Genomic DNA, 27,251 nt, shown 5'->3' with positions numbered 1-27,251 from the left:
TGCTGAGAACAGGCAACAAGCAGAAGGGACTTGTTTGGGCTAAAGAACACAAGGAATGGACATTAGACCAGTGGAAATCTGTACTTTGGTCTGATGAGTCCAAGTTTGAGATCTTTGGTTCCAACCACCGTGTCTTTGTGTGGTGCAGAAGAGGTGAACGGATGGGCTCTACATGCCTGGTTCCCACCGTGAAGCATGGAGGAGGAGGTTTGATGGTGTGGGTTTGCTTTGCTGGTGACACTGTTGGGGATTTATTCAAAATTGAAGGCATACTGAACCAGCATGGCTACCAGAGCATCTTGCAGCGGCATGCTATTCCATCCGGTTTGCGTTTAGTTGGACCATCATTTATTTTTCAACAGGGCAATGACCCCAAACACACCTCCAGGCTGTGTAAGGGCTATTTGACCAAGAAGGAGAGTGATGGGGTGCTGCGCCAGATGACCTGGCCTCCACAGTAACCGGACCTGAACCCAATCGGGATGGTTTGGGGTGAGCTGGACCGCAGAGTGAAGGCAAAAGGGCCAACAAGTGCTAAGCATCTCTGAGAACTCCTTCAAGACTGTTGGAAAACCATTTCAGGTGACTACCTCTTGAAGCTCATCAACAGAATGCCAAGAGTGTGCGAAGCAGTAATCAAAGCAAAAGGTGGCTACTTTGAAGAACCTAGAATATAAGACATATTTTCAGTTGTTTCACACTTTTTTGTTCAGTATATAACTCCACATGTGTTAATTCATAGTTTTGATGCTTTCTTTGAATGAGAAGGTGTGTCCAAACTTTTGGTCTGTACTGTATTTTAAATTTTTAATAAAACATGGAAAAACTGCTCTGTTTTGCTCCAACAGCATTCACATAAGGCAGCATTACGCAGAGCAATAACTTGAGTTTGGTTGGTCCGAATTGCTTATATCAGCTTTTAGCCAAGAGTCTGACGTTTTAAAGGACACCACATGTCTATGTTTAACTAAGGGAACGTAGAGCAATGAACGTAAAAAAAAAAAAAGTAATATTCCTCCCCCAGTTCTGGTTTTACTCAGCTTCGGGGCTTCCATCCGTCTCTTTAGTTCAAAACAAAACGCAGCTTTGAAACGTCAAGGACATTTTTCCAAAGTCTACCAATATGAAGACAATGCAGTGGTGTTGCTGTAAAGAGACTTTAAACCTCACTGACCTCTCTCCACTCCTTGTTGCCCATGCCTTGCGTGTAGAGAACACAAACTGTAAAGAAGACAGACATGTAATGTTCAAAACATCCATCAATGCAGACATCTACATCTACTGTACATGTAACTAATTATAGAATACATAGATCATGTTTGATGGATTTCAGTCAAAAACATAGTTAAAAATCTTAGACTCACTTTTTTCCTTTCACCAGAAAGCTGGAGCTATTTGATTTGTATCACTACTCTTTAGATGTCAACGTTATTTTTATCATCAGGTCACATATGCAGGTTATCTCTGCATTTCTGCCAACTTTAACATTTACCCCTCCCTTCTTTGCCTTCTGGCTCTTTTCCTTTTCAGCTCGGTTCTAATCTAAGGACTTGAAGTCATGTTCAGCAGAATCATAAGAGCTTATCTGCATTAAGGGATACCAAAAAATAGTTAAAGCCCTGCATCTCCTACTCCTTCGCATAATCACTGTCTTTCCCAGTGCTCTTCTCATCATTATCATCACCACAATGATTCTTTTTCTATCCTGTTCTCATGGAAATGTGCTCACAAATGAAGTTTTTTGGTATACTATTGCAAAGCAACATAAAACTGATATGGCAAAATCACTGCTTCACCCGCCTAAAAATGAAACAATAACCCTGTTGAGTGATGGTTATATTATTTGTTTCCTTGTGTGGGTAAATTGCACAGACACAGATTAATTTTAAGTACAGTTTTTTGGTTTGTTTGCAGAATTATTCAGCATTCAGACACCCATCTGCTGTCATTTTAAAAACTGACACTAACAACTGGTCTGTTTGGATATGAGTTCACTGGTTTGTGGAAATCTACCACTCTCACATACAATGAAGTAACTGCTCTGTAACAAGAAAGTGCAAAAAGAAAAAAAGCAGCTGCAAATAAGATGAGTTTTGTTCTAAGGAATATATATTGACCTGTGACTAACAAAGCAAACACAAAGATATGGGAATGACTAGCTTTACTAATATCAGATCCAGAGAGTAGCTCAAACTCACAAGCCCGTACTGTGCAAGAACCGAGAAATTAGTTTTATACCTCAAGCCTGCAGTAACAAAATTCTTGCAGATCTAGTTTTCTGAGTTCTGAGAACTTTCTCATGGCACCGTAACTTAGAAGAGCTTTTTCTTGCCTAGCGTCAGACAACTATTATATGCAAATGCTAAAGTTGAAAGTACAAGTGCATACGTCCCAGGAGTCTGTACTTTGTTCTTGGTGGTATGAAACATCCTCACCAAAAAGAACTGCCTTCTTCTTCTTGAGTAACAAACCAGTTGTCGAGTTTATATAGGCCTTTACTGTTACCTCGATGCTCCATGTCAGTTGATGCTGCTAAGAGGTGGAGAAAACCCTGTCTTAGAGGGCAATTACTTTTCCACGTAGGGCAGGTTAGTTTGAATAGTTTTTTTTTTTTTACTTTAATAAGTAAAACCAGCTGAAAACTAAATAATTTTGGATTTACTCAGGTTACTATAGTCTGATATTAAATTTAGTTTGTTTGTTCAAAACATTATATTATTATTATTATTATTATTATATATTAATAGTATGACAACAAAACAAAAACAAGGGGCAAATATTTGTTTCCAGAATGTTTCCATACCACCCCAAAATTATGAGTACTCTATTCCTGCTGGCCTCTGAAAGGTGGTCTTGACCGTTTTCCTCAAAAACACCCCCACAGCACAGCAAAATAGACTGACAGTGATATTCAGGGTCTGAATTTGCACAAGAAGAATTTGTGATGTGATTTTGACTGAAAACCTCCACCTGGTCCTTGGGATACTTAAGCTAGTGGAACACAAGACTCAATTGAAGATTGTGTCTAAAGAAGGTTCAGTTCCGGCTACTGAAAATGACTACATTTGTTACCGATCTGGTCATTCGTGTATGGTAATAATTTACTTAAATGATAATTGAACCTAATTCATAGGTAACTTATATCTTAACTCAAAGCTCCAACTCAACAGAAGTAGAAATAGAGGGGCATAATGAAGTTGATTGGTTCATCTCCTAAAATCCGATGCTATAGTAAAGGTTTTAGCTTTCTAACTACTCTAACATAAATATGCTTCTATCAACACCTCAGGTCTTAAACATGAGGACCTTGTTATGACCTTGCAACAAAGTATTGTCTGATAGCCTGTCAGTGAAAATTATTCTTATATACAAAATCTGATTTTGCTAACCTAGAAAATCCAGATTCAAAATACTAAAAGCAGCATCTTTCCCAAGTTTATCCTTTTCAGGTTAACGTTGGTGATTACAGGATTGTTGCATGCTTGTAATACAAGATTTCGTACCTTTCCAGGCTGACATTTTTACATTTTAGTACAATACTAATGGTGAACCTGCCTGAATAATTGTTGGATCATATTATCTATAGGATTCACAAATACTGCCATAACACAATTCTAAATTTAGCTTCCAAATTTCAGAGTTATACATATAGGGGTTGGACAATGAAACTGAAACACCTGTCATTTTAGTGTGGGAGGTTTCATGGCTAAATTGGACCAGCCTGGTAGCCAGTCTTCATTGATTGCACATTGCACCAGTAAGAGCAGAGTGTGAAGGTTCAATTAGCAGGGTAAGAGCACAGTTTTTCTCAAAATATTGAAATGCACACAACATTATGGGTGACATACCAGAGTTCAAAAGAGGACAAATTGTTGGTGCACGTCTTGCTGGTGCATTTGTGACCAAGACAGCAAGTCTTTGTGATGTATCAAGAGCCACGGTATCCAGGGTAATGTCAGCATACCACCAAGAAGGATGAACCACATCCAACAGGATTAACTGTGGACGCAAGAGGAAGCTGTCTGAAAGGGATGTTCGGGTGCTAACCCGGATTGTATCCAAAAAACATAAAACTACGGCTGCCCAAATCACGGCAGAATTAAATGTGTACCTCAACTCTCCTGTTTCCACCAGAACTGTCCGTCGGGAGCTCCACAGGGTCAATATACACGGCCGGGCTGCTATAGCCAAACCTTTGGTCACTCACGCCAATGCCAAACGTCTTTCAATGGTGCAAGGAGCGCAAATCTTGGGCTGTGGACAATGTGAAACATGTATTGTTCTCTGATGAGTCCACCTTTACTGTTTTTCCTACATCCGGGAAAGTTACGGTGTGGAGAAGCCCCAAAGAAGCGTACCACCCACACTGGATCAGTGATGGTTTGGGCTGCCATATCATGGCATTCCCTTGGCCCAATACTTGTGCTAGATGGGCACGTCACTGCCAAGGACTACCGAACCATTCTTGAGGACCATGTGCATCCAATGGTTCAAACATTGTATCCTGAAGGAGGTGCCGTGTATCAGGATGACAATGCACCAATACACACAGCAAGACTGGTGAAAGATTGGTTTGATGAACATGAAAGTGAAGTTGAACATCTCCCATGGCCTGCACAGTCACCAGATCTAAATATTATTGAGCCACTTTGGGATGTTTTGGAGGAGCGAGTCAGGAAATGTTTTCCTCCACCAGTCTCACGTAGTGACCTGGCCACTATCCTGCAAGAAGAATGGCTTAAAATCCCTCTGACCACTGACACAGGACTTGTATATGTCATTCCCAAGATGAATTGAAGCTGTATTGGCCGCAAAAGGAGGCCCTACACCATACGAATAAATTATTGAGGTCTTAAACCAGGTGTTTCAGTTTCATTGTCCAACCCCTGTATATATATAACTCTCAAACAAGCTATAGCTTAGACTAAATGTTAAATCTACAGTTTATGAAATTGTGTAGGAAATTTTGTTTGCAAAGATCCTTCTATAAATTGCATTTATGGTATCTTAGTCTTGTGGCATGATTAATAACAAAGTGGATGCTTGGATTTTGTAATTAGCTTTCGTAATTTAGCCATTTTAACTGAAGATCTGATAAATCCTTGAGTTTATGTTAAATACATTCCAATCCAGAGAAAAAGATGGCAATCTCCTGATTCTTTTTTTGTTATGTAAAAAATCTCACTCCCTGGAAAAGGAAAGTATTCCTTTCTCCAGGTAGTTTTTTAAAGACTTATAAGACTGAGGGATTGGTAGACATCATGTATCTTACTTGGGTCTGATTTGGAGAAGGTGTCCATGTCCAGCAGGTTTCTGTGGAGACACAAAAAGTGGAGAAGGGTGAAAAACAAAGCTTCCTTGGGTGTCGTTGATGTCATCCAGCTCTATGCCTAGGAATCTTGTGAATATGTTCCTGTGAAGAACCCAACAGTTCTGTACATGCTGGAAGATTAGCAGAGGAGTTATGCTATAACTTAAATGATTTTTTTCTGCCGTGGATTTCTGAAATTCATAGTTCCCAATTTCATGCTGCAAAAGCACAAAGTACAAGCTCATTCTGGCCCAGCTGGGAAATAATACAATCCAAACAAATTACAGCCTCCCTCGAAGAAACACAAACAGAAGCTGAGATTTAAATGCTGTGACATGAAAGCAGCTTAAGAGCTCATCATCAAACCTAGGATATGTTTGATATGATATTAATCATGGTGATGATGGCACGCTTCTAACAAGCCAGAAATTAACATCTCATCAATCACTCCTTTTTTTAAATTCATGTATCAGTTTTTACTTGCGCTGGTTTCTCCACATGATCCCACCAATCCCAGGGATTGGTGTGTAAGAGATGGCACTCCGATTAGCAGTGGCACCAAACGGACCATCTTTTTTTCCTTTTTTCAACTCTTAGCATTTTTCTTGCTTGGTTTTTGGTCTTAGAACATGTATCACTACAGCCTTTGTTTTTGCTGGGAAAGTACAGGCCCATTTTTGACAGGCATCATAGACAACTGGTGTTTCTTGCAAACCTGGCAACTGACTCAGAAACTTTACAGTAACAGTAGGCTTACACAGGCAACAGTAAAGAACACTGTAATTTAGTTTTACAATCAAAGTTGCTAAAATAAATTATGTTAGCCTGGGGTGTGGCGATACTGAGGTCACAAGAGCAAGACGAGAAAGGATTTTAACAATGGTTTTGAGTCCAATTTTTACATCAATAGATATTTCACAAATACCATTCTTTTTTATCTAAGGTGGCTCTAATGCTGGTAAAGCACTGAAAAAGTGGTCTTCTTATGTTTTCACAGAAAAATTAAAGATTTCATAGAACAAAGAATCTCTGATCAGTGTAGAAACACTAAGTTCATATCTACAACTCTCACATACAATGAAGACACTGCTCTGTAACAAAAAAGGGTAAAAAGAAATAAGCAGCTGCAAACAAGATTAGTTTTATTGAAAGGAATATATCTTGATGTCACTAACAAAGCAAAAACTAAATCTGGGAATTAATGGCTCTACCAATATCAAATCCAGGGAGGCATTCAGACTCACAAGCCTGTACTGTGCAAGAACTGAGAAATTTGTTCTGTAACTCAAACCTGCATAACGTTTCCTCAAAGGCCCAGATTAGTTTGAATTGTTTGTTTTACTTTAACAAGTAAAACCAGCTGAAAACCTCCACCTGCTCCTTGGGCTACTTGAGCTAGTTGAATACATCTCAGAAGAAGCTTGTGTCTACAGAGGGATCAGTTCTAGCTACTGAAAATGACTACATTTGTAACCAATCTGATCATTAGTGTATGGTAATAATGTACTTTAAGGCCAACTGAACCCAATTCATGTTCAAATTTAGGTTTGTATCTAGATTGGACTGTTTACAGGCATGTGGCAACCTCCACCTGCTCCTTGGGCTACTTGAGTTAGTTGAATACATCTCAGAAGAAGCTTGTGTCTACAGAGGGATCAGTTCTAGCTACTGAAAACGACTACATTTGTAACCAATCTGATCGTTAGTGTATGGTAATAATGTACTTTAAGGCCAACTGAACCCAATTAATGTTCAAATTTAGGTTTGTATCTAGATTGGACTGTTTACAGGCATGTGGCAATGGCAATGGCTACATGCTCACTGGCTGTATAGATTTGATGCAGTACAATTCTGGGCCCTTTAACCCATATGGTCCATGATGAAACCCATCAAGGATCTATCTGGGTTCAATATTCGTGTGGAAGCTGGATAGTGGTTTGGAATTCACATAGGGTGCCCAGCTGGTCTTGATGTTGTATTTGACTAACCCAAGTGGGTACCACACAAGGAGCCAATTGTGAGCCCCGGCCCATTAAATAAAATTCATATGGGCCCACATGCACCTGTTGGCAGGATAGGAAGCTAAAACAGATGACAAATTTAGCATGAGTTAATGTTTAGTCAGCTTTCTTTCTCTGTCACTGCTATTTATTTTTTTCCTAACTACAGGCCAAATCGTGCAAATTAAACAATTTAAAAGGAGATGGGACTTCTGTAATATCTTTATCATCAAACAACCAGACCACAACTTAAAAACTACTTCCTGTCTTATTTCAAAACAACAAAAACATAGATAGGGGGTCTTCAGCTTAAAGAATTTACCTGCACATCGGCGGCCCATAACAACAGCATGTATTTCAACAGATACTAGATTGTGATTTGCAAAACAGACCTCACTTTGATGAGAAATATTGTAGCATTTTCACACCGCGGGATCACGTCTTATTACATCCCAGTCTTTTATAGAGGGCAGAAATAAAATACCCACAATACCTTATATATTTTCCTTATTTATGTGCTAGGATTTGCACTGTAGTAGCTAGCTGTCATAGGAAGTTAGAAGTAAGCAGCTAAGAACTCCCTTAAACCATTGGTTAAAAGTCACTGGCTTCTTTATGAGCCCTTTATTGACTTTTGCCATATGGAAAAGGTTTTGTTTGATAATCATTGTAGCAAGTGCAGTTTGTGGTTAGTTTTCCACAGCACATATTCACATTTAAAGTGTTGAAAGCAATGATAACAAATTTTCCAACACCCTACCTTGGAAAAGTTGTTCTATGTGCTCCAAACCATACATAGACCACTCCTCAGGAACAGAACAACCCTGCTTAGATATTTAGATGACGGGAACCTTTCAGTTCATATTTCCTATTACATCAGTCAAACATAGCCTGAGTAAGGAATGAAAACATTCCCTCTGCAACCCAACCTTAATATACCATTTGAGTACCCCAAGAGAACACCCCTCCTCATCAGAGCTTATTTGATGCTTTTTCAGCTCAGTCATTTGCTGAAACTTAAATTCAACCTGGAAAGACTCACAAATGAGAAAAACACAGAGATGGCAATTAGAGGAGTTTATTAGCAGATGTTTGTTTTCTTTTGGCGCTCGGACCCCGGTGGAAGACATGGATGCTGATAATGACATGAGCTTGAATAAACATCTTAGGGATAGAATTAAAGAAGTCTTTCCCCCCGGGATCCTGATACTGGTGGTGGAGTGGAGGCCTGAGGAGATAAGGGAGTCGGAAGGAGCTTGAAGCCTGATGGTGGAGATGGGGTGGAGGAGGGTCGAAGCTCAGCTGAAGAGCAGGAGATTCTGCGTATGAAGGTCTTTTAAGGAAAAGCCTGGAGTGACGATTGGCTGAAGAGGAATGTGGATCAGGAGCTGATTGGTTGGAGCAGAGACTGTGGTGTAGTAGTTAGACAAAGCCGGAAGTGGAGGTGAGTCTTCCAAGTTGAATTTTCGTCGAAACTCCATATAGCATGGAATGTTTTAGCTATGCAAATATTTCTGACTGCTTCGGTTGCAAATCGAAAGCAGCTTCATTCCTGCAATATAGTAAAAATTGTCTTTATGCTGCGATCAGAAGTCTTCTTTGTTAAATTGACAAGAAACCCAAAAATATATCACAAAAAAAATACAACTGAAATGATGCAACAGGTTCAGATACAAAAAAAACCTCATCAGACCTGAATTACCTGACATAGCTAATGTCTGTGTGTCACAGACATAAACAAGCTGCTGATTTATGCTGTGTGACCTGTTGTGTTTGTTCCAGGCCATTATCTTTGTACATCTGTTTATATCTCCATCGCGCTCCGAGTTGACCACGGCTGGCAGTGGAGATTAGTTCAGCGGATGAAGTCTATATGAAGCACAGGTGCAGCAGAGCATCCAATCATAAAGGAAGATGGGAGACCTCATGGTTTGCCAGCTGCATGCTTGTGCTGCCTGACACAACACCAAGCCAGCCATCACATAACCACCATAAGAAATAGAAAAGTAGTTTTGCTGTAAACTGGGAAGTTGTTCGTCACAGCCTGGCAACACAACAATTGCTAGTGTAGATAGACTATGCTCGATGGGCCCTGATCAAGGTAAACACACGCGTACTGTTACATAATATTTGCCATCTTACAGATTTCTTCTGCTCTGGCGTTGGTGTCACACTTAAATGTTTCAGATCAACAAACTGATTTACTTCACACAAAATAACCTGACTAGATACAAAATAAACTTTTTAAAAGATTATTTCATTTATTAAGGGAAACAAAGTAAACCAAACCAACCTGGCCTTTTTAAAAGAAAGTAATTGCCCTTGAACCTAATAACTGGTTGTGCAATCCTTTGCAGGCACAACTGTCATCAAGCACTTCGAATAACGAGCAATGAGTCTTTTACGTCACTGTGGAGGATGTTTGCAAGGTAGCTTCAGACCATCAAATTTCAACCATCATGTTTGACTGTAGGTATGATTTTGCTTCTCTGAAAAGTTGTTAATTTTACGTGTCTGATGTAAAGTTAGGTTCTTTTTGAATGATTCTCCTTTTTAATCACACCAAGGTCTCTTGAGGTCGGTCAGCAAGTTCTGCTGTGTCAGATTTACACAGACAGACCAGTTTTTTTTCTCCAATCTGAGCAGGTGTGATTAAATCCATCAAAATGTGACGGGCATCTTTGTTCGCGACAGAGATTAAAAGAGCTAAGGACCCTAGGCCTATGATCACTATCATGTCCTCAATACAGAGAGCTTACCACAGGATTTTCTGCTTGCTACCAACTTGACACCGGATCAGTCCCCAGGAAGAAAGTTCTCTGAATTTAAAGCACTGGCAGAAGCAACAGAGGTTGGATTAAACCGTCACAATAACATTTGAATTATTATAAGATCTTGTATGTCAAGGGCAAAGATGGAAAGAATGATAACGGATTCTGCCCATCTATGTCTTTGAATGGAGAAGCCAGAAGCCACTTAAAGATACATCATGTCAGCAGAAATATATTGAGGTATTTGATTTAAATGGCATAATTATGTTTTATATGAATTGTATCTTTGCTTCTTTGTACAAATTCCCTTTTCGTGTGAGTCTGTTCAGTTTTCTATTGAAAATAAAATCTGCCTTATGTTGATATAAAATGTTTTCCTCTCAGCACATATCCTTAGTTTTGTTGAAATGGCTTAATAAATTCTCTTTGAATTAATTTCTTTAACTGTTCCAAAATGGCAAGTTAAAAGCTGAAAATCTACAAGCAAAAAACTAATTCAATGGTAACTGAAGTATGACATCTGACAATCCTGTCCATCATTTTGATGGGCAATGAGAAAGTTTTACAAATATATCATTACTATTTGTAATGATATGTAAAAAGGAAAATAAAAATCTGGCTAATAGGGTAATGTCAAAGATTAAAGAGCGTATTTAATCAGATTCTAGTGCCACAAGCCTTCAAATCTTGACATTACTATGATAAACAGCCCAATGCACAACCAAATTAGTCACAAAAATGTACTTTTCATACACAATAAGAGCCTTTGGAAATAGAAAACGTAAAGTCTACAACCATAAATACAGTAATGACATGATCTCTGGAACTGCAGAGCCCTACCCACCAAAACAGCTTATTTACTGTGGTGCAGTTAAACCATCATAAGTAAAATACAGTCTGAATACAGTAAACGCAAAAAAGTGAGTCTTTAAGCTGCTTCCATTCACTTCTGCTGTGTTTTCTGCTGTCTAATAAAAAGTATCCTTATGACACAGTTGTTGGGAAAAAAATAGGAATGCTAACTTCTGTGTGAATCAGAGTAACATTGCTACCTAAATTCTTAGCAGAAATTACTATGTACACCTTAATGTTATCAGAATTTTTGCTTCTCGTTTAACAACTTTTACCACAAGTGGTCATTTGCCACTGTGAACTGCAGGTAGAATTGGCTCATTACATGCGCCTTTTAAAATTGGGTAGGGTGCCGGTTTGATAGGTCTCCAAGCTACTGCCTTGCAGACATCCCTGCATTCTTTTTGGGTGGCCATTGAGTCATACAAGAATCCCTGTTATGTGAATAACAACATCACTCTTTGTCAATTTTCAGCAGCATTTACAGCTGCCTTGTGCTCAGTTTATTTAATTTTGCATTTTTTTCCATCTGAATAAATTCGGACATGGAAATCAATGTAACTAGTGTGAGCTACCAGTCCGAACAGAGCAGAAAAGAAAAAGTTGATGACATAGACTCTTAAGCACTCAAACTAACTACTTTTAACATTCCTTATCAATAAACCTTGTATAGGCGAATGGCAACATTGATGTAATAGAGAGAAGTTATTTGTTTAGAGATGCGGGACTAACTTCCCGGTCCCAGTTTGCCCACTTTCTCCTTTTAAAGGGGAATATCTGATGTTTCAAAGTGTATGACTGCTCAAAGCACATCACACATGGTGGCACTCCAAATGGGCTCTTGGGCTCCCTTTCCTCACGTGCCATGTGTATGCATGTGTGTGTCTGTGTGCGTCTTTCTGTATGTGCGAGTGCAACACATTTTCAGGATTTCCACTTCAGAGGATAATGTGCATGAGTCATGATGCTGTCTTTTTCCTTCTCTCTCTCTTTTTCATCCACAGGCAGGCAACAGAAAGCTGAAAGCTGCCTCCCGAGTCAGTCAGTGGTCTGCAAGAGGAACGCTGTCACACTCAGTTCAGTGTTTCTTTTAAGGAAAATACAATTATCTCAGTTTTATGTTGAGGCTCGATTTACTTAACCCAATAATCACTAAGAGACTATGCTGCTCATCTTGTAATATACAGACTCATTCTGTATATTTTTTCCTATATGGGTTTTTACATGTTTTACAAGCTTTCGTTCATAGCAGTGCTCAGTCACACAAAAGTCACTTTAATTTTCCCCAGATTTTTACCAAAAAGCCATGCAAAGGTATTTATTCGCATTTCATAAATTACAACCACACGTCAAAGTGTTTCATTCCATTTTTCTTTTTATGATAACATATTGTTTTACAAATAAATTTTGGAATTAGTCCAATCAATGTGACCAGCCTTCCTGTCTGTGCCGAGGAAAGCACACCCCCACAGTATAATGCTGCCACCACCATGTCTCACTCATGTTCAGGGCTGTCTTGAGTTGGTTGCACTGGAGTTGGGTTTGGGGTTTAAAATAAATGCATGCCACACTTTCAAAAAAGTTTTTTGAAAACCGCTACAGCTTTCTTGAGTTATTCACTTTTTTGTCATTTTGTAAGTTGAGTGGGATCTGAAGCAAACTTTACGTGACGTTGCGCTGCATTCCACCTCTGTGCTGCAGATCTAACATGCAGATAACAAAATCTCCCCGATGATAAAACCCATGGACAAATATGACAGTGGAGATTTCAGATCTTATTATCGCACCTCCCCAACTATCCCGAATATACATTTGATGCAACACATGCAACAGCTATCAGTCACTGCAACAGAAACTGAAAATTTGATCCAAGTCATTTTACCCCCATCACATTCATTTGCTTCCCGGGCTGCCCTATTTAGCACGAACAAACAGGTGCAAATAGACACTTTAGGACAGGAAGGTTGGAAGCACAAACGGTGAGGCAGCATCTTCAGCTGATGTGATGCGTCTGTAATTATAGGAAAAGCCCAATTGAGCTTCAACTGGAGATCGACGAAGGAGGTTAAGGTGCTTTGCCTTCCACACACACACACATACATTCAGGATCTACTTCTCTCTGCCTTAGCTCACAGGGGAGAGCTACGTAGGAGAGAAATATGGAGACCGTTACCATGAAAACTGCTGACAGCCTATCAGGGCCACTTGATTGAGCTAAATGACAGATGCTTTATATGAGCATGTCATTTCCCCCCCAACTTGACAAGCAGGGGATGCCATCTGTGCAGAGGTATTGGCACCTCACCTTTTCACTTATTCCATTTTTTGTTTTCTACTGTTCTCTTGATCTATTTTCAACTTTCTCTTTTAGTTATTCATTTATTCCCTCCTCTGCTTTCAGTTCTGCCTTCCTACTTTTTCAATTAGCAAATACATTAAAAAATACCCTTTGGAGAGGCTCGGGAGGCCACGTCCCTGACAGTGTTACCTTGACAACACAACAGCCCCCCCCCCCCCCCCCCCCCGGGACCCTCCTATGCTACAGAAATAAATTGGGTTTTTAGCCCACTGGATAAGGACTGAGAGAAGAGGTGAAAGAGGAAAAAGTGAAAATGTGAGGATACAGGGAGAACACAGAAGAAAAAAGTATTATTAGCGAAGCTTAAAAAAGAAAACAGCAAACGTGTGGAAAAGAAAAGGTGGTGAGGGGGAGATTTTGCTGGCCTCTTGACATTTGACATTAACCTTGCAGAAATGCTGTCTTTATGCAGTCTTTATTGCACTCACCGCAGTTCTCCTCCCAAACACTAGGGACACTAAGGAGAAAACAGAAACTGTACTAGAGCATTTCATATAGGACATACCTAGACAAAGTGACAGAGTTTCCAACTCATAATTTGTTTCCTTAAAAGCTAATTTTAAAGCTATTGTAACCTTTTTTTCAAATTTGAGCTTTTTGCAGTTTCATTGTTCACACAGATGCAATTAACCTCCTTCTCACTGTTGCCCTTCCATCTTTATAAATTAAAAATGATTAAAGCATGCTATGTGTGATGTTAGCCCTGGAAATAGGTTTGAAGAAGTCAGACTATGAAAGCCTTAAGGAAAAAAATCCCCAGTTTCCCGTATTTACACAAATATTTAAAAGATAAACATATATATATATAAAAAAAAAAAAGCAACAATTATTCTCATTGTTGCTAAAATTACATCAATTATTGCAGTCATAACAGTTCTCTACAACATGTCTTATTCTTAATGTAGTTTTGAAACTTCCAACATCATGACTGTTTCTCCTAACATGAAATACTTCTACACACCAGAATTTGTCATTAACAGGTGATGTGCAGTGGTAAAATATAATCTCTCACATACATAGCCTAAAATGTATAATATTCTGTAGATTGACAATATTCAATCAACAGTTTTATTTTTATTACAGCACCTACTGCCAACACTCACCTGGTTTCCCTTGGTCTCCATATGTGGAAATGATGGCTAGAAATGTCAGAGACAACATTATAATAATTGTAATAATTAACATGTTCTTTGTAAAAGTTAAAAAATCAAGTAAGACATTTCTGTTAAATTATTGTGTTAATATTATCAAGCTGTGGTATCTGCATATATACGTTTAGCTTTATTTTTAGTGACAAATTTAGCTATTTGCCTCATCCAGTGTCAAAGTAAATAAACATATTGTGTCCAAAAAGGCCCATGCTTCTACAGAAACCTGAAGCAACAAAGGAATTCACAAGAAATATTTTTCCCAGCCACCTTGGATTTTTCCTAATTTGCTTGAACTTCACAAACTTTACTGTTAAAACCGTATCTTCAGACATTTTAGCCTTTCGTTGAACCGTGGAGGCTACTTAGTTTTTTCCATGATTGCAGCTTGATTCTCCATTATTGTCAAGTCGTTGATGGAGCAGGTCCTCGCAAAGAGCCCTTCTGGATCGGTCTGTTGTTCACTTTTTATTAAATTTAAATCTATGGCAGTGATTAAGAATGAGCAAACACAATTTCCTCCAACAGTCAGCCAGTTCATGTGTTTTTTTTTTATTGGACCTCGCAGCCATAGTCTGTTGTCAGACTTCTCTTCTTCTATCAACCTCTCATGTCTTTGTAGCAAATCTTTAATTTTCTCCAACCCGAATACCGTTTGCCCTCCTTACTACAATATTTTTTATTTTCAGGTCTATTTTTATCTCCTGCTCTGCCTTCCTCTCAGAAAAGAAGGGGTTTTCTCAGTGATAGCCTCAAGCATACAGTCTAGTTTTGTCTTCTGGTTTTCTTCCTCCCCCATCCCTTCTTTTTCCCCCCTCTGCCTGTCTCTGTCACTTTGACCATGACCTGAATAGGCTTTGTACAGACTACGGCATCTGACTGAACTAGATACATTTACACACATGTAGATGCACACGGAACAACATGGAGTGACCCGCGTATACTGCGATGGCTTTCCAGTTCAGCTGCTTCTGAAGTCCATTACATCAGTGATGAAGATACACAAAACGACGAGCTGCATAAACATTGTCTGTTCATCAATGCTCTCTGTTCTGCAAGTTCTGTCAATGCAATTTAAAAAAAAAACATAACATGCATATTTTTGGACTGCGTGAGGAGGCCGGAGTACCCCGAGAAAACGTGCACATGCACTGGGAGAACATGCAAACTCCTTGCAGAAAGACCTCAGGTTAGGGAATGAACCAAGGATTTTTGGACAGTAATGGTGAACTATAGGGTGCTGGGGACGCTTTTAAAGGCAAAGGAGCCATGTCCACAAACTCTAGCTCGTTTTGAGGAAAGGTTGGACTATCCGTTGTCTCCGATCCTGTTTGTGTTCATCAGCAAGACATCAAAGAGAAGTACACTATATTGCCAAAAGTATTTGTCGGGCTACTTCTACATGTAGATGACCTTTGATGACATCTTATTCTTCATCTATAAAAGGTCCAATTTGTTGATGGACCCACTGTTGCCAGCAATAGCAACTTTAACTATTCTGTGATCATCTTCCACAAGGTTTAGAAGTGTGTTTATAGTTAGAAGAGAAAACCAGAATTGCAGCCTCTGCTCTAATTCATCCCAAAGATGTTCAAGAAGGTTGGCGTCTGGACTCTGTGCAGGCCAGGGAAGTTTATCCACACCAAACTTCATACACCTGCAGCCATGAAAGTGATTGGTGTGTGACCCAGTACTTTTTGCAATATAGTGTATTTCTTTTTTGCAGATGACGTGATTCTATTGCTGTCTTTAAGCGATGACCTTCAGTGTGCGTTAGAGCGATTTTGCAGCTGCGTGGGACGTCAACTCCTGTAAGTCGGAGGTCATGATTCAACCAGAAAAAAAGGTGGGCTTCTCCCTTTAACCTGGCGCAAAGTTTTTCCTAGAACAGGAAGAGTTCAAGTATCTTGATGTCTTGTTTAGGATTAATTCAAAGATGGAGTGGAAGAGGGAAAGAGCTCTGATTAGATCCCCTGCCCCACAGTATCGAAAGGAGTAAGCTTAGGCGATTCAAGCACCTCATTAAGGTGGCTTCCTTTGAAGGTTTTTTGGAATGTCCTACTTGAAGATGACCCTGGGGCAGACCTAGAACTTGTAAAAGGGACTGTGGGATCTCCTAGAAAAAGCTGGAGAGGGCCTGGGCTTTCATCCTTGACCTACTTGTGACCCAAATTCAAATAAGCAGAAGACGATGAATGGAAATATCCAATGAAACCAAGAATTTTTTTTTTTGTTTGTTTTAAAATATGACTTGTTCTCTTTCATAGCATTCGTTTTGTGTCTCACATTGGGGAACACCCTCGGCATGACCTCATCAGAAGCTCCTATTGCATTACACCAGCCAGGATTGGCTGGAAATAAGCCCGTCAGTGTCAGAGAAGGCAGGGTCCCTCCCCCTATTTATAGGGCTGTCGCTGCACTGATAGTTTATTCAAAAACATTCACCTCTTCCTCGCAACGTCAGAGCAAGGACAATGACTTGGTGAGATTCAAAAACCTCTTCTCGCAATGAGCAGAAGTTCCAACTAGCTCTCCATTAGATACGGCCTCCCTTCGGAGCCTAGCTAAACTGTCCATTGACACATGCGCAAGCTCGGTCGCCGGACGCTTTGCTCTGGGTTTGTCCAGTATTGCGGAGAGTAGCTATTCCCTCAGTAGAAATACCGCGGGAAGAGTAGAAATACTCACCAAAAAAAAAAACCCCAAAAAAACAGGGCCAACTTACCTCCTACGGTTGGCCATTACACAGTAGTAATACTCCCGCTGTAAGCTACCCATAGGGAAGCCGCAACGCTACCCCCAACCTAGCCACGCCCGGTTAGCTTAGCTGTCACCAGCTAGTTTTTTTTCCGTAGCCTCACAGCCGAATCTCCTTTAAACATGGAGACTGCCAAATCTTCCACAAAAGCTGAGGAGAGCATACAGGCACGAACTAGCCCGTGTGGCAATAAAATTTCAAGCTGGGATACCCACTTGGCTTGTGTGATGTGTCTTGGTCTGAAACACGCCCAAGCAGCCTTTGAGTCCGGGGAGGAGTGCTCTCACTGTAGCCGGTTCTCCCTCAAGGTGCTGCGTTGCCGTCTGGCCCGTCAGTCAACATTGTCCAGCAGCGACGCAGTGTTGGCTTCAACAGCATCCGTACAGGAACCAGCCGACCAAGCGGTTTCTCTGACGACCGATGCAGTAGCAGGACCACGTTGGGGAGAAATCCTCGACGCCGTGGACCCTCTGCCACCTGAATTGTCCGGCCCCACGTCTGGCCTTCTGAATCTCCTGATGGCGGGAGACGATGAACTCTCTGACCTGGAGTCGGATATGCCCTTCTCAGACAACGATGAGGATTATGACCCATCTCCCCCTCCCTCAGGACGGGTTGCAAAACCCACTTCCTCGGGCGCGGGCTGACCTGGTCATGATATGGATGAACTGGATTTTGACCTGCATGACATGTGCAAACGCGCTGCTGCAAAATTAAACATCCAGTAGCCCAAGATTCAAGCGGAGGTAATCCGCTCCCGTTTCGACGGAAAGAAGCTGCTAAAAGTACGGAAAACAGGCAGACAACTCCTGCCGTTTTTCCCAGAGATACTGGAAGAACTGGCCGTCTCCTGGTGCAACAAGCCCTTTAAGGAGAAGCACCCGGTGGCTGGCAGTTTGGTGCTGGATTGTGACGGGATGGAAAGGTGCGGTCTAAGCCAGATGCCTCCAGTCGAGCCGGCCATTGCAGCGCACCTACACCCAAAGACCTCAATGTCAGTGGGAGGTCCGCCCTACCGTCAAGAGCGGACCATTTTCAGTCCAGCCTGACGGATAAGTTCTAAAGGGCTGAGGCGCTCTGAGTCCGTGCTCTGAACGCTTCGTCTCTGCTGATGGCTCATCAGGCAGAACTCAAGGAGTTCTGCAGAAGAGAGCCAGGTGGCTGAATCTCACCACGCTTTCCACTAAAGAGAAGGAGGACCTCCTGGACACCCCCATCACACCTCAGGGGCTGTTCGGAGCAGCGAACACCTCAATGTAAAAAACAGGTGGGAGGAGAAAACAAATGGATGATGAAGCTCTGAAGCTGTGTCTCCCCAGAAGTACATTTGCCACTGCGACCACGGCCCCGCCACCCCAGCGCCAGACCTTTACCCAGGCGGCAGCTCACTTTCCCCCCACCTTCAGGATCCCAAGACAACCGAAAGCACAATCAGTTGCTCAAGCACCACAGAAACCCTCTGCCCCCAAGGCACAGTGGCAGAGGAAGCCTGAAGGCTCTTGCCCCGACCAGCCACCTCCCACCTCCACTCAGGTGGTAAGGAGGAGGAAGCGGTTGGCCTGACGTCAAAACAGCAGTTCGCCCATTGGATCACTGCTGCAATCTCCTTAGTCTATAGTTCAAAAGGGCTTCAGCCTCCAGAGGACCTGCGTGCCCACTCTACTAGGGGCTTAAGCTCTTCATGGGCCCTGTTCAGAGGAGTATTTCTGCAAGAGATTTGTGCCGCCGCAAGCTGGGCGTCTCCTCGCACGTTTGCTCGGTTTTACAAACTTAATGTTACAGCATCATTGCTGGCTCATTCAGTACTCAGTGTGGCACCAAGCACTGTAGAGAACTGTGATTAATTGCTTTACAATCTGCTGACATGCAGTGAGTAATCTGCTGAGCAATACGGGAGTCAGTATATTTTCGTTTCCAATGTGAGACACGAAACGAATGCTATGAAAGAGAACTTTAGGTTACTTTTGTAACCCTGGTTCTCTGAGTAGCATGAGTGAGTGTCTCACCAAGTCACCGTCCTTGCTCTGACGTTGCAAGGAAGAGGTGAATGTTTTTAATAAACTATCAGTGCAGCGACAGCCCTATAAATAGAGGGAGGGACCCTGCCCTCTCTGACACTGACAGGCTTATTTCCAGCCAATCCTGGCTGGCGTAATGCAATAGGAGCTTCTGATGAGGTCACGCCAAGGGTGTTCCCCAACGTGAGACACTCACTCATGCTCCTCAGAGAACCGGGGTTACGAAAGTAACCTAAAGTTTCTTAGACATGCCTATCACTAAACCCAGGAAAGGTAACGGCTTTTACGGTGCGGCATCTTGTAATATGTGTATACCCAAAATACTGTTTACTGCAGCTGTAAGAGCTTGTAAGGAGAGGGTAATGTAGTTATCATTTTAATACCTACTCAAAAATGTGTTTTATGCTAATGAGACAGTTAGAACTAAACTGCTTTTTAGATTCTTGTTAAATTCAGTGTCTCCACCACTGCAGAGTCCTCGTTTGTTTTGTGTGTGGCCATGCTTAGCAACAGACTAGGACCATTCTTGAAAACCTGGAGCAGGAGTCACTGGGCATCCTCAGATGTTCTCAACAGGTCGCTGGGCACAGTGCTACAGGTATCTACATCCCAAAAATCCCCTCGTTGCACTTCCATTTTTCCTCTCCATAGGTACTTTTTCTCCATTTTCCCTGATCTATCTAGCTTTGTTGATTCGTTTTACAACTTAAAGGAAAAACACTTCATTGCACCCCCCTCCCCTGTATCTCTCTCTGCAACACACACACACACACACACACACACACTTGTAGAAGGGGAGCATCAGCAGCTTGTGTGCACTCCCTGCTTTTCTAAGGGGGCTGTCCTAATTCCTCCTGACAAGGGCTGGGAGAGCCAAGAGAACATCTACACACAGAGATTTAGGCACGTGCAAATGCATACACTGGCGCTGTCCATTTAGGCACAACATGGGCAACATAACAAACGTCAGTCATGGCCGAGGCGAGGCAATGCCTCTGAGCCCGTGGCGTTTTACCTTATTTGTCTTTGTCGCTGCTTCCCGAGCAGCTCAGCCCGACTTGCCGAGCGACCTCATCAACATGTGTCACTAGTATGAGATTAGGAGCTAAATAAAACACATTTATTGGGTTTTGATAGGGTATAACTGCCTAAAAGTACAAGTGCGTAACCCTCCATGCAGGTTTGCACAACAGTTTTCTACCATTACATCCTTTTTCTCCATTTCACCTGTGCTTGTGGCCTTCTCAGAATGTTGTCAATATGAGGCTCAGTGTGCATTTGTGCATGTGAACAAAATACAGACACATGCTTGAATATGCAGAAGCCAAGGGCTTCTGCATGAGAGAAAGAGACAAGAAGGAAGACAGCTTTCCCTGAGGAATTTATGCAGACTCTGTGACCACGATAGAGATGACAAGATTAGGCCTGCCACTGTCTCCATCATTCCCAGTAATTCCACTTGTGTAATAGTCCACATATGTGTTGTATGTTGAGAAATGTTCCCCATCCCTGTGTAAATAGAGATCCATTAAGATTTTCCAGTCAAAAAGTCTAACAAGATACATCTGTTAGAACTGTCAGAATTTATGGAAGATGTTTTGCTTTGTTTTATTTTTGCCTTTTCATCTCACTGTAGACAAAGGACATCTATTTGAAAGTAAAATGTCAGGGCTTCAGCTGTGAATGTGTTTTTAACGTATTGGTGCGCGTCTCGTGCTGGGAATGTCATCAGCTGCTAGCCTGAGAGGAGGCTCTTTGGTACAAATGTCTGTGCCTGCCTGTGAAATGTATGTAGTGTGTGTGTCTAACATAGGCATCACGCTGCATGCAGTCTTTTGGTTGAGTTTTCCCCTGAGGCGTCCTGTTGCTGTACATCTTAGCAGATAACAGTAAATTATTATAATCCTTCGGACAATCTCTAATGGTATTCTGAGGAGGGCTTTTAAAGCAGAAGAGTTAAATAAGGCAAATTTTTCCTCCCAGTTCACTGTAAAACTCAACTATTATTCATGCACTCTACAAATCAGGCATTTATGGAAGAGCAGCATTAGGAAAGGTATTGTTGAAAGAAAGCCATAAGAAGTCCTCCAAGCCATGTAGGGAAAATGTATATCACCATATGCACTATACCCAACAGGTGGCAGCATCATTATGTGGGCTTGCTCTCATCTATACAAATCATGGCGCTGTGGACAAGAGATGTCCTCTTAGGCCCTGTTTACACGTTAATGTTTTCTGGTTAAAAAGGAAAAGTTTAGCTGTATTTCTTATTTTCGTTTTCATGACAATGGCACACATTTTCCCTGAAAATTGTACAATTTGAGAACGTTTTTCAGACTGTAATTATTTGAGAATGTCACGGTCTCCGTTGTCATGTAGGTGGGAAAATTTAAATCTTTCTTATAGGGAAGCCCTGGCTCAATTCGCTAAGTGTGACTGAAATCACGCGCACAGTATAACGGCCGCCTACTAGTTACTAGGTTACTACCAATGAAGACTGAATGTAAGAACTGAATAAAACGATACTTAAAATATTAGTTCAAATATGGGAATGGCCTCACAGCCAGGTTGAGCATCATCTACATGTGAAACGAGAGAGATTTTTCCATTGTTGTGGTGCTAATTACTATAAGGTATTCATGGTGAGAACAGCATATTCTGCTCCATTTATACATTCAAACACTAAATGAACATTGTGCAGTACAATGTATGCCAATGGTTTAAGGAGACAAACTGTCAGAGGTGCCAAAAATCAATTCCTGCAACTTTCACAACATGTATTATGTGAGGCAGCTAGTTTAGGTTGCAAGTTGACCCCTGACTTTTAAAGTCAAAATATTCTACTTGATTCGTTCAACTTAGAACTCTTGACATTTGGACTTCTGAGTGCACAAACTGATGTTATCAAAAAAAGTTGGCTACATTAAGTAGGGCACTGAATTCCCATACCGTCTTTATAGAACCCTGCATCAAAATTTCAATCCACAGTCTATCCAGAACATATGAAAATATATAACATTCTAAACCCCCACAGTAACTTTCCAAGACTTTCAATGACAGGAGAGCAAATGAGGTAACCTGAAGGTTAGCCTGAGTCTGCTTACTGTGCAGTTACTGATGTTGAAGGATGGGATGTCCTTGGGTATGTGTTTAACTACCTGCTTTATAAAATAACAGCACAGCTGTCTCACCTTGAGAGTCGGTACACCTAAAATATCTCAATTTACTGCCTGTAATAGTAGAGCACCCCTCCTTTCTATGCATAAGTGTTTTTGATAGGCAGGTAGTCCTTGACCATTGCCCTATTCTCTTCCTTCTCCATCAGATAATGAAAGTCAGACACTGTAACAGTGTGTGTTATAAGGTACTATTAGACCTGTCAGTACAAGTCAAGTTACTTATGGAGTAAACCACCTGCACTGAGTGAACTACAGAAGCATTGGGGTTGATTTTAATTCTTATAGTGTCCAAATTTGCACTGACTTTACTAATAAAAGGCCCAAATGTGATTATACTGTACAGACTGTGGCCTGTAGCATGCATATCAGGACCCAGAGATGTACATAAATGCTCTCAAAGAACTATGTTCAGAAACAGCGCTGAAGGAAGGCAGACAGGACAATGACATCTATTCACGGCGGCCCAGAAATCTTTTCTCCAATATGGCTTTGTCTCAGTGATTGCCAGCACCACTATGCTCTCAAAATCATTTGCACACCCCGTTGTGGGGGGCTGCATATAAACAGACAGAGGAAGGTTATCGGCCCGCGCGTCATCGTAAACACATCCTTTTGTGCTTCTCACTGGCAATGAATGGGCGCGCAGCAGGTACCTCTGTACCTCCCCACTCAAAGTGATGGTTGTCAGCAGCGTCTTCAATAGGAGAACTATTACGGGAGCTACATGGGGGCCAGAAAGGTCAATGCAATCACTTCCCATACAGGGAATGGCAGCAAGCGACATGAAAATAGATAGAGGGTCGATCGTGACTGGTGTCGTTAAAGCGCGGGGGCTGCTGGGTGGAGCGTTCACACCCTGGGAGTCAAATATGAGCATGAAGGGTTTCTGGCTGTTGTTTTACTAGAGAAAAAAGCAATGGATCTTTGGTTTTTCCCCCCACAGCAGACATTTTGGCCTCTGAAGTGCAATAAAAGCACAGGGTAATCAGAAAAGAGTAAAAACTGAGAGGTGCTGACTCACTGGCACAGCTTACTGAGGCACCTAATGGAACTGTTCTAGCAGGCTTTTCTTGACGTTTAGTTGCATGTTACAGTGAAAGCCATGGTCTGCGGAGATCTTCCAAAGCATCAGAAGGTATAAGTCCGGAGAAGGCTACAAGAGATATCCAAACGCAACTGCATTTTGAAAATATACATTTTAAGTCTATCAAAAGCATGCAGGAAAATATATTATGGTTTGATGAAACAAAGGTTGAGACTCTTGGTCATAATTCCAAATGGTATGTTTGGAGTAAAAGCAAAGTAAGCAAACCCATACCCACAGTGAAGCTTTGTGGTGGCAATATCATGCTTTGAAGCTGTAACGTCTGCTGCAGTAAAGGTGACGGGAAATATAAATAGTTCCAATTACCAACAAAGAACTGATATACAAGAACAAGATTGAAGTTCTGGAATGGTTGAGCCAGAGCCCAGACCTTAATCCAATGAAAAATATGTGTGGTGATTTGAAGATTGTTGTATACGGGAAAGCAATAAAGCATACTCCACTGTCCGCTGAACCGCTGGGGGAATGTGAAGAAAAGTTTGTCTTCTCCGTCTACTCAAAGAGTCTGTCATTTCCCTCACTGGATGATATGTATAACCACATTGACTTTATGCACAGATAGGAGGCATAAAGGTACTAATCAGAAGGTGGTGCTGATCAAAGACAAAGACGACCGAATAAGGACCCATTTCTGTGAACATATTGCTGTTACCTACACATGGGCAGTTTATCCCTTTGAGTCCACAAGTATACAAAACTCTAATCTCTGGATGAAAACTCCAAGTTCTTCACTTCATCGTCTCTTCTCAAAGAAGCTAAAAGCCAGGCACATCGTCACCTTTTAGGCTGTTTTGAAAATTGTATACCTCTGAGAACCTAAATATGGTGTGAGCATCTGCCCATGGCCCAACAAAACTTCCCTAGTGATAAAGGAACATAGGGGTTTTTGTTTTCGCAGCAATCCTCCGGCCCAAGGTGCATTTTAGTTTTTATTCAGTCAGTTTTATTGTCAATGCACATGATACCAGGACAAGGCAATGGAATGCAGACTGCATCATGCATTTCATTTATTTCTACTACAGTTCTCACCTGACATCTTTTCCCCAAAACACTTTAGAGAACTATTTCTATGTAAAATCGAGACAATAGATATGTTTAAATGTATTAAAACAACCATCACTGATAATAGTAGTAATGGCTGTTACTCTTTAGCCAAGCAAATGCAGCAACACTGTGTGAATTTTTGTATGATGTGGCCTTAACCAACCTACATTCATCTAACCTACTTTTTAGTTTTTTCTTCACTGTGCCCCAGTAAATCATCTCTCTCTGCTTCGCATAGTGATATTCAAGTGAAAGTCTCATTTGTAGACTAACTCATGACCATGACAGACACACAGAATCTCTTTGTACATCATCTGGCATAAATGAAGTTGTTTTTTAATCCAATAAACCTATACATCCATCTATTTAAAAGCATAAAGTAAATAACAAGAAGGGTCTGCTTACAGGAATCAAGGTATGCCCCTCCTCTACATGTTGCTGAGCACTGGTGTACAGGGGGCTGAAAGAAGGCTTACACTTCTCCCTCAATTATGAAAAAAAGAATTTTGACTGTTTGGAAGTATTTCCAGAAGTAAAAACAACAGGAACAGTCAGGAACAGTACTCTGGATATATATATTTTTAAATATGTTTTCTTCCATTTTTAGATCAGCATCTACACTGTCTGAGGGATTCCAGTTGTAAACACACAATCTGGCAAGCGGAAACAATGACATCAGTTACATCAAACTTTAAAAGAACATGACTATACACCCGGATTTACACAGCATCCGTCTCATCTGCGCTCCGCCCAGCCTTTCATTCTAGTCCTGATCTACGTTGGAAGCGTATATTTATTATTATAGTGAGGCCTTCAAAAATAATCTAGTTTGGCTTTAGTGAATTATTTTGAAAATATGGATGTTGCGCTCGTTCAGTCTCCTGTTGGTGTAGAGTGATCTGTGTAGATTTATTCTGATCAGGTTCCGGCATCCGGCAGATGGCCTTGCGCACGTTGCAACCCTGCACCGCCCTGCGGAGACAGTGTAAATGCTTCGTTGACTAGAAAGGGTGCATAATTACTGCAGTGTTCGTACACAGACGCTGTGTAAACTGGGGGTATGTAGGGTTAAAGCCATGCTAGACTGAACATTCTTCCTCAACTATTGCAGTTTGTATTTTCCCTGATACGTCCTAGCCTTTCCTCACAGTTCGTAACATCTTCAGCTGCTAGGAAATAAAAAAACAAAACAAAACGGGTCCATTATTTATGTCATTTTTAGCACATAAAATGATACGGGTACGTGGTAAGTGACCTCCTACATCCTTGTTTTTAATTACTCCCAGATACACAATTTAAACATACATGGCCATCTGAACACTGCAGCACGTGAAGCAACGGCACCCCTCTTAATAAAAGATGGGGAGATAACCTTTGCTCCCCCATTTCTCAGAAAACAAAATCCAATAACTTCCTGCAGCCAACAAATCTATAAAGTCTCAGTTTGTCTTCATATGTTTTTCAACTACTAAGCAAAAAATTCATAAATACGTTTTGGATGCTACTTCCCCCATGCACTAAGGTCTGATTTAGAAACAATCAGTTTATCTCAATGTCATCCCATCAGTCAGACAGTTTGCATCCATGGACAAGCAAGTTAATGTAGTTATTAAATAAACTACACTTACAGCAACATAAAGCGAGCGCCACAAATGTTGAATGATGATTCATAATAATATAATAATCCCAGCTGGGCGCTCTTGCATGAATAAAACATGCTTGAAAAAAATGTTTATATTTTGAAATGAGTTTCCTTTAAGGTAAATTATAAAAGCTTTGTGTGGGTATAGTGTTTTGGGGGGATTCATTCTGCAATTGTAACACTCAGCTGGTTTGAAATACCACTAGTTTGAGAAATGACAACAGCTACTTATATTATTAAGTAGGCCTATATAATATATAATATAATTAACTCCAATGTTTGATTTCCTTGGCTCTTCAGTAAAAATAAATGGTACCTGAAATGGCTAACAGGTTGGAGGAGGCACTCTAATGCAGAGAAATACCACAAGCACAACAATACAACAGACAGACCCTACGTGCTCCAGACGTTTGAAGACTGACACTGCTGCTGGTTGTGTGGGCAGCATGACAAAATGACAGGCGGGTGGGGGAGGGGGGGTTGGTACTGACAGGAAGACAAACTTTCCTCTGGGTAGAAATTAAGTCATACCAGAACACTGACAGACTAGCAGGGGGAGTGGGCTGGGAGGTTAGCTTCCATCCTTCCATTCCAAAACATTTATCTCACATTCCCAGTATAGCAGACTCTCTAGTCTGTTATACTGTCAGGTTTTAATATAGCGTGATAAGTTAGTTTGATGAGTTGTTTTGGCCTTAGCTTTAATGATTCTGTATGGGAACGTATAACACTACTATAAGGTGTTCAACTGCTAGTGAGAAGAGAAGTTTATAAAGCCACAACTGTAAAAGTTGCCAATATTTCCTTCATTGTCTTTCCAGATCTATAAGTAGGAACAGAACATTGCCAGGGCCTTGGTAATTTGTGTCTGATTCATTGACAGATGCTAAACGGCAGTGAGCAGCAACAGATGGGGGAGGGCCAGCATTGTGTTACTCTACTCAGACAACTTCCGGTGGTTATTTTTGGTACCTCATTGAAAGTATTTCAAACCACAGGTATGTTGTGATGGAAATTTTTTGCAGTTGTGAAACAATGACTTGTGCAGGTAAGAAGCTTATTAT

The 27,251-nt window shown here is 41.1% G+C and overlaps 1 protein-coding gene across 2 annotated transcripts in view; it reads right to left on the bottom strand.

Annotated features, from left to right (window-relative positions):
- Positions 1-27,251, bottom strand: part of LOC124883071 (copine-8) — a 127,897-nt gene that overhangs the window by 90,016 nt on the left and 10,630 nt on the right. For both annotated transcript variants that reach the window (XR_007042073.1, XM_047389952.1), the window contains exons 2-3: positions 5,273-5,313; positions 1,175-1,221 (exon numbers count right to left, since the gene is read on the bottom strand). Coding sequence is in view for 1 of the 2 variants with exons in the window: in XM_047389952.1 (XP_047245908.1) it covers positions 1,175-1,221; positions 5,273-5,313 (88 nt within the window). In the remaining variant the exon portion in view is untranslated. The remainder of the gene's footprint in view (positions 1-1,174; positions 1,222-5,272; positions 5,314-27,251) is intronic.

Source organism: Girardinichthys multiradiatus, chromosome 17 (assembly GCF_021462225.1).
Source record: "Girardinichthys multiradiatus isolate DD_20200921_A chromosome 17, DD_fGirMul_XY1, whole genome shotgun sequence".
Lineage (NCBI taxonomy): Eukaryota > Metazoa > Chordata > Actinopteri > Cyprinodontiformes > Goodeidae > Girardinichthys > Girardinichthys multiradiatus.
The sequence above is the reverse complement of the archived record's forward strand: the minus strand, read 5'-3'. Positions and strand labels throughout refer to the sequence as shown.